The sequence below is a fragment of the Camelina sativa genome, chromosome 19 (assembly GCF_000633955.1).
Source record: "Camelina sativa cultivar DH55 chromosome 19, Cs, whole genome shotgun sequence".
NCBI classification, from domain to species: domain Eukaryota; kingdom Viridiplantae; phylum Streptophyta; class Magnoliopsida; order Brassicales; family Brassicaceae; genus Camelina; species Camelina sativa.
The window spans coordinates 13,907,013-13,915,271 of NC_025703.1; the positions used below are offsets into that span (position 1 = coordinate 13,907,013).

Below are 8,259 nucleotides of genomic sequence, written 5' to 3' on the forward strand. Positions count from 1 at the left end.
AGGAAATATAGTACTTAGAATGGCTTATAATGATAAATGATTCCATTTGTAATACACGCCTGTATAAATAAAAGGAAGCTGTTCTACTCTTAAGCATCAGTTTTATCTCTTGGTAATCAAATCTTTTGAGAAAATGGTGAGAAGTAACAAAGGCCGTCAAAAGATAGAGATGAAAAAAATAAAAAATGAGAGCATTCTTCAGGTGACTTTCTCCAAAAGAAGGTTTGGTCTCTTCGAGAAAGCCAGTGAGCTTTGCACATTGTGTGGTGCATAGATTTTGATGATTGTGTTCTCTCCCGGTGGGAAAGCGTTTTCTTTGGGCCATCCTGGTGTTAGAGAACTAATTCATCATTTTCTAAACGTTAACCACAATTCTCTCATTCCTCACCAACCAAACTACAATCTACAGCTTGCTGAATCTCGTCCGGATAGAAATATACAATATCTCAACGAGATGCTCACTCAGGTAAAACATAATTATATTTTATTATCTAAAATGTTCATATGCATAAACCATATAATGATTGAATCTCATTAATCCAGGTGCTGGCCAGACCGGAGAATGCGAAACATAATAGAATGACATTGGACATGGTGAGACAATCCAGAGAAGAAAAAGGAAAAAGTTGATATGAAAAATATGTGAAAGAACTCGACCTGAATGAAACCAACAATCTGATATGTGCTCTTCAAGATGTGAAGAAGACGTTTGTAAGTGAGATGTCTGATTATCCTCAATTGAATGTTTCTCATCAGATTTAAATGGGCGAAAGTTTTTTCTTTGGTGGTGGTCGTAATGTTGATGTTGGCGGCATTGATCAGTTTGATCAAAGAGTGAATACATTCAGCTATAATCCAGTCATGGATTTTCCATACCAGACACCATTTTTTGGATACAACAATGATGGAGTTATCGGTCTGGGATACAACATGAACTACATGTCAAGTCACAACTTCAACGGGAGATACTAGAGTCTGAAGCTAGAAGAGCAGCTTTGATATTGAAATCAGCCTAATTTTTCTTGTGTCTTGAGACTTGATTTTATTTTTCCTTTACATTCAGTATGTTGGCTGCTTGTATTCATTGTCAATTTAAGAACAAAGATAGTGAGAATAATCTACAATACTGATATGTCTATATTTTGTCTCTCCTTAGCATATATTGATCATTCATTTAGCTAGGATAACTCATTGGTTTGCATCATTTTCTAGTCCTTTCTATACACTTTGCATGTCTAGGTAGTTCTTGCATCATTCTTGCATACATTGTGCATTTCGGAGTATTTCAGGTATTTAGTAGACTTTGGAAGCGCATCTGATCGAGCCATGCTCTCCAGAGGTCCGATCGAGCCACTCTCACTTGCCACGCTTTCCAGAGGTCCGACCGAGCCACTCTCACTCGCCACGCTCTCCAGAGGTCCGACCGAGCCATTCTCACTCGCCATGCACTCCAGAGGTCCGACTGAGCCACTTTCACTCGCCATGCTCTCCAAAGGTCTGACCGAGCCACTCTCACTCGCCATGCACCCCAGAGGTCCGACCGAGCCACTCTCACTCGCCACCCTCTCCAGCGGTCCGACCAAGCCACTCTCACTCGCCACGCACTCCAGCTACTGGTTGCACATTGACCAAATCGCGCATGTCAGGAAGGCACTCCATCTTACACGCTTCAGGAGATTCCCAAACCGACTCTTCACCTTGTCGTTTTAAGTTTTAGGGATTTACATGTTTTTACTATAAATACGTTTTCTTAAGTCTTGGCTTGGGACATCTTATCTTTTATCTCGTTTTAGTTCTTTTCGTTAAGGTTTGACGTAGCCACCAAAAAAACGTTCTAAGACTTGTAATCCGACATCTCCGAGTTTGTTCAGTTTTTGCACTTGATTTCTTTTACAAAGTTGTTCTTCTCATTTTTATCTATCTTACTATGCTTGATTCAATGTTTTCTGGGTTTGCTTTCTTGATTATGACTTTCGGATCTGACTAGTGTGATAGTTCTTGAGGATGGGATAGATTAGGTGGAGGATCTTAGTATGTAGGGTGTTTAAGCTTGATTTGTATGAAACCCTTCTGGACTAGAGTTAGAAATACTAGTTTCTCTCTGATCAATTGGAACTAGGTCTTAGACACTTCCGCACCCAAAAGATGTTTGATGAAATGTCTGACCAACTAATGCTAGAGACTTACGTTCGTAGCCTAAGAGATTAGTTGTCTAGGATGTTTGTTGACATGAATGAACTGGTTCGTCATGCCTGCTTAACCATGTTTCTCTAGCGAGAGCTAGGTTTGGAAGTGTTTGAGTATGAGTAGCTTCTGCCAAGAGATTGGATTAGCTAAGTCGTGATGTTCATTGTCTAGAGATAGTTTGTTTGTGGCATGTTAAACACTCTGTAGACTAGGAGACTCCACCGACATCAATTACTCCCATCCTTAGGACTTCTTTCTTCCTGATTTTTATTGCATTCCTGAGACTGTTTCTTATCTTGCGGTTTTGTTCGTGTTTAGACTCGTTTCTGTTTTCATTCATTTTCGCTTCTTGTCATACATTCTCGTTTCTAGTCCTAGAACACATTTCCGTTTTGCATTATGATCATTCTAGGATTGTTAGATAAAAACACTCTCTTAGAATTGGCTTGAATTGTGAAATATTGATTGCATCTTGAGTGACTAGCATCATCCCATTTGGATTGACACCTTAAGTACTACAACTACATAAGGTTAACTGAACCTGCTAGGATACACAAATCCTAGTATCAATATGGCACCGTTGCCATTTGGGATTCGTTTTGCTACATTTGAGATTTCAAGTTTTGCAAGATTAAGTTCTGTTACACTTATCATTCTGTGTATTGACTTGTTTTGGTTGTCTGCTTGTTTGTTTTGCCTCTCAGGAACCTGTTGATTGCAACCTTGCATGCACACCAGATCTAGAGGAACTCAGAATCTCCTTCCTGCTATTGACGACATCAATCGGCTACAAAGACCACGCCCAGGTCGTCTTCTTGCCGATCATCACACACCCATCACTATGGACGCTCCTAATGGACCAAATCCGAGACCGCGAAACATTGGTGCTGGCGATGCACCAAACACTCATACTCAGCGTGCTGGAATCGTCCCTCCCGCCATGCAGAACAAAAAATTTGAGATCAAAAGTGGTCTGATCTCCATGATCCAAGGGAACAGGTTTCACGGGTTGCCTATGGAGGATCCACTCGATCACCTCGACGAGTTCGACCGTCTGTGCAGTCTCACCAAGATCAATGTAGTGAGTGAGGATGGTTTCAAGTTGCGACTCTTCCCATTCTCCCTGGGAGATAAAGCTCATCAATGGGAGAAAAACATTCCCAAGGGCTCCATCACCACTTGGGATGACTGCAAGAAAGCATTCATGGCGAAGTTCTTCTCCAATGCCAGAACTGCACGTCTCAGGAATGACATCTCTGGTTTTACTCAGAAGAGCTCAGAATCACTCTGTGAAGCCCGAGAGCGTTTCAAGGGTTACCAGAGCCAGTGTCATCACCATGGGTTCAGCAACGAGTCACTGTTGAGCACACTATACCGTGGTGTACTTCCAAAAATCCGCATTCTGCTTGACACTGCCTCTAACGGAAATTTCCTGAACAAAGAAGTGGATAAAGGATGGCAACTAGTTGAGAATCTCGCCCAGTCTGACGGCAACTACAATGAAGTTTTTGACCGCACAGTTAGAGGCGACGCTGGGTCTGAGGAGAAGTACAAGAGGGACCTTAAGAATGTCAATGACAAGCTTGACCGCCTCTTGCTCAGTCAGCAGCACACTGTCCATTTCGTAGCTGAGGATGACCCTTTCCAAGTTCAAGATGGGGAGGGTGAGCAATCTGACGAGATCAACTACGTCTAGAATCAAGGTGGTTACAACAAGGGTTACAACCCCTATAAGACAAACCCCAATTTGTCTTACAGGAGTACCAATGTTGCAAATCCCCAGGATCAAGTGTACCCTCCTCAGCAGCAACAACAAGGTAACCAAAAACCTTTTGTGCCTTACAATCTAGGATTCGTGCCTAAACAACATTTACAGCAATGTTACCAAGCTCCTTCAGGACCACCGCCAGGATTTGCACCTCAACAAGTTCAGCCTACTCACGCTCCTGATCAAGAAATGAAGCACATGATGCAATTACTTCTTCAGGGTCAAGCTAGCGGTTCTCTGGAAACTGCCAAGAAGTTTGCTGAACTCAGTCAACGAATGGAGTATTCATACAATGATCTGAATGTCAAGTTTGAAGCTCTTAACTCCAAGATGAAATATATGGAAGGAAAGACTACTTCTAGTTCTACCCCAACACCTGGCCAACTACCTGGAAAAGCAGTTCAAAACCCCAAGGACTATGCTACTATCCATGCCATCACCATCCAAGCTGTAGATGTACGGCTCACTGAGGACAATGAGAGTTTAGATGGGGAGGATTTTCTTTAAGATGAAGTTCAAATAAAGGATCCCGTCGAGGTGCTTAAGGATCCAATTGAGTCAGCCAAGCAATCTGATCCTCAAGCTACTAACCAACCCGCTGCTCCCAAGGATAAACCTGTGAGATTCATTCCTCCACCATACAAGCCACCTCCACCATTTCTAGTGAGGTTTAAGAAGTAGCTTACTGAGAAGTATAAAGCTCTGTTAGAAAAACAAGTCAAGGAGATAGAACTTAGGATGCATTTGCTTGATGCATTTGCACTTGTGCCTCAATATCAAAACTTTTTAACTGATTTGGTAACAGAAAGGACCAAAGGGAAGGAGGAGATAGATAAAGGAGCTCAAGCTAAGGCTCTGGAAGATGAGAGAGTAGTACATGTCTTAGGTGGAGTTATTAATGAATGCAAGGTTGTTACTCAGAAGATGATTATCCCAAAGAAGCTAAAGGACCCTGGTTCTTTCACCTTGCCTTGTTCTCTAGGTCCATTGGCCTTCATAGAGTGCCTATGTGACCTTGGTGCTTCAGTCAGCCTCATGCCAATCTCTGTAGCTCTGAGGCTAGGATTGAACAAATACAAGTCATGAAACCTCTGCTTAATATTGGCTGATAGGACAACTAGACTGCCTCATGGTCTACTAGAGAACCTGCCCATCAAAATTGGACAAGCTGAGATTCCTACTGACTTTGTGGTGCTGGAAATGGATGAAGAACCTAAAGATCTACTAATCCTGGGAAGACCTTTCTTAGCTACAGCTAAAGCAGTCATTGATGTCAAGAAGGGGATGATTGATCTCAATCTAGGCAAAAACTTCAAGATGAAGTTTGATATCAAGGATTCTAAGAAAAAACCAACTATTGATGGGCAGACCTTCGTGATTGAAGAGAAAGATCAGAAAGCTGGGTTTGACATCTTTGAGAGTGTGAATGAGGCAGACACTGTGGTTTTGGTAACCAAAGAGAAAACTCAAAGTTTCACTCGACCATTCTTCAACTCGAGTGCAGTCGTCACCCTCCCTACGCGTCAAGGACTGCTTCCTAAACCTCACCAACCGCAAGAGTCAAGTCCTCCGGCGCTTGACAGTTTGTATGACCTCCAAAATACTAAGATTCTAAGGGATTCAGTGAAAGATTTAACATCTATGGTGAAGGAGATGAGTGGGAAAATCAAGAAGCTCCAAGGTACAATGAAAAGTTCTCCTCCAAGGAAATTAAGGAAGAGGTTTGGGATAATGAAGAAGAGCAGTTCATTTGTTGTTGAACCTAGGGCAGAATGTTAAAGAGTATCTGGCTAGACATGACATTCTAGAGAGGTCTCTGGAGCCTCTCTATGACCCTTCTAAAGCATAAGAAGTATGCAAAGTCAAGCTCAGACACTTTAAACAAGCTCACTTGGGAGGAAGTCCCAAAGGTATCATTGTAAATTTTTTTTTTTTAGGATCCTTGTGTTTTTTATTTTTGTTTTTAGTTTTCTTGTGTTCAGGAGTCTTCAGAAGGGAGTATGAGCAACAGAGATAGGGGATACAAATAAAAGAAAGTTTTGTCCACTCTCATCGCACACTCGAGCCGACATCCTCTTACTTGTTCCTCACCGCGTCTATCGAGCCATGGTCCGACTACCTCAACCGAGCCACATTCCGACTACCTCTCTTGAGCCACTGACGACTCCCGCTCGAGCCCACGTCAGAGCATGCACAGAGTTGAGCAGCAGATCAGGGATTATCAGCCCACAGAGGTGATTGTCCTAGTATCGGATCATGGTGAGTCCAGAGTTGACGACATGCAGTGCGACAAGCAACCAAACGTGTACACGCAAGCGGTTGAGCAGCAGGTCGACCAAACCACTGAGGTCACCCCTGCAGATCCAGACCAAGGCGAAGGACAAAGTCAGTATCACACTCCACCTTGGGCGAGCACCGACTCCTTCTTCTACTACTGAGGTACTCCTACCCTACTTTTATATATATCATTTCATTCATGCATTGTTTGTGTTGTGATTCTTAACTCCTCCTGCAAATTTTTCTTACACAAGGGACTGTGTAATTTAAGTTTGGGGGAGGGTTTGAGATGATGTATCTGATGTTGTGTCTTGTGATTCTTATTTCAAATTTTTGCATCATATCATGTTTGAATCTGCATCCATATATTTGCATAGAAAAACCATAAAAATTTGAAAAAAAATTCGAAAATTTCCACAAAAAAAAAACAGAGTGTTCATGTAGCTTATACTTGCATATTAGGATTGAGTCTAGTGTTATTTAGGGTTTTTGCATTTAGCATAGGGGTTGATGATGATTGTAACCTTGGTAGCATGCTGGATTCAATAGGATAGGATCAAGGCCCTTGTTATTAGCTCTTTGATGCATGTTGATTGAATTTGAAAATGTAAGATTGAAGCATGTTTTGAATTGACGTCATTCCCTATCTACCTGAACCTAATCCTGACTTGCAATTATCTTGTTATGCATTGAAGTTGAACTCATGGATACCATATACATACTTGGATTGTCTTTCACATTTTTTTTACCACCCTTGTCAATCCAAGTAGCTGATTCCCATTTTTGGAACAGTTCCCTGCACCCTTAACCAACCGTTCTTTCAAGCCAATTGTATTCTTGAGTGTCAGGCCTTTTCCGAGTTGAGCTTGTTAGAAAGTGTTAGGTTATAACCGACAAGAGTAGGATCTTGTGTAGTTCTAGTTCGCGTTATCCGGACCAGTAGGACTAGGTGAGAACTCGATATTGGGTATTGGGTATGGATTTGTGCAGAAAGGTGAAGAGTAAAAAGAAAGTAAAGGGTAGAAAGTCTTTAGGAGGGGGATGCGTTTTTAAGGTTTACAAGTCTAGTAAAGGATTTGGGTTGAGCAAAATAATGAGTTATTGGTTCTGGGCATAAAATGAAAAGATTAGACAAAGAAAAGAAAGTAAAATGTTTAAGATGTCTAGAGTCCTTAGAAGAAAAGAAAAATAACCTTACTGATAATAAAGATTTCGCAATCCGCTACAATGATAAGAAGTGAACTCCTCCTAAGACCAAGTGTAAAGAATGAAAGAATGGGTTTGAGATGAAGTTTCTGATGAAGGGTAGAGATAGGACCAACTTCGGTTTGGAATGTTCTTTGGGTAGACAGGGCTATGCTCTTGTATGTATCAGTTGGTTTCAACCTTTAGCCTTCTCCTAAGCTCAACTCCCTTTCGTGAGAGAACCTTGTTCTGTATTGATAAAACCTTTTGAGAAGGAGACCATCTTTGCCTCTGACCTTTTACCCTAGCCAAATGAGTTCAATGACGTTGCTTAGCTTGATTCACGGTTCTTTGTTAATGAATGTTAAAGGGAGTGGTTGATAGGATTGCATGTGTAGATTAAAGAAATAAAGTTCCTTCATCATGCATCATAGAACTAAAAACAAGGACCTTGAATCTAACTATTTTATTTAGCAGGTTTTAGGTTATGAGACCCCATCTTCACACCTCTCTTCCATACTCTATTCTTGATTTCTTGCTTGAGGGCAAGCAAAGAATAAGTTTGGGGGAGTTGATTTGTCTATATTTTGTCTCTCCTTAGCATATATTTATCATTCATTTAGCTAGGATAACTCATTGGTTTGCATCATTTCCTAGTCCTTTCTATACACTTTGCATATCTAGGTAGTTATTGCATCATTCTTGCATACATTGTGCATTTCGGAGTATTTCAGGTATTTAGGAGACGTTGGAAGCGAATCTGATCAAGCCACGCTCTCCAGAGGTCTCACCGAGCCACTCTCACTCGCCACGCTCTCCGGAGGTCCGACCGAGCCACTCTC

The 8,259-nt window shown here is 41.6% G+C and overlaps 1 protein-coding gene and 1 pseudogene across 1 annotated transcript in view; both read left to right on the forward strand.

Annotated features, from left to right (window-relative positions):
- Nucleotides 1-11, forward strand: part of LOC109130835 (agamous-like MADS-box protein AGL62) — a 4,526-nt gene extending 4,515 nt beyond the window's left edge. The window contains exon 6 of the mRNA XM_019240901.1: nucleotides 3-11. Coding sequence (XP_019096446.1) covers nucleotides 3-11 — 9 coding nt within the window. The remainder of the gene's footprint in view (nucleotides 1-2) is intronic.
- Nucleotides 134-972, forward strand: LOC104767801 (annotated as a pseudogene).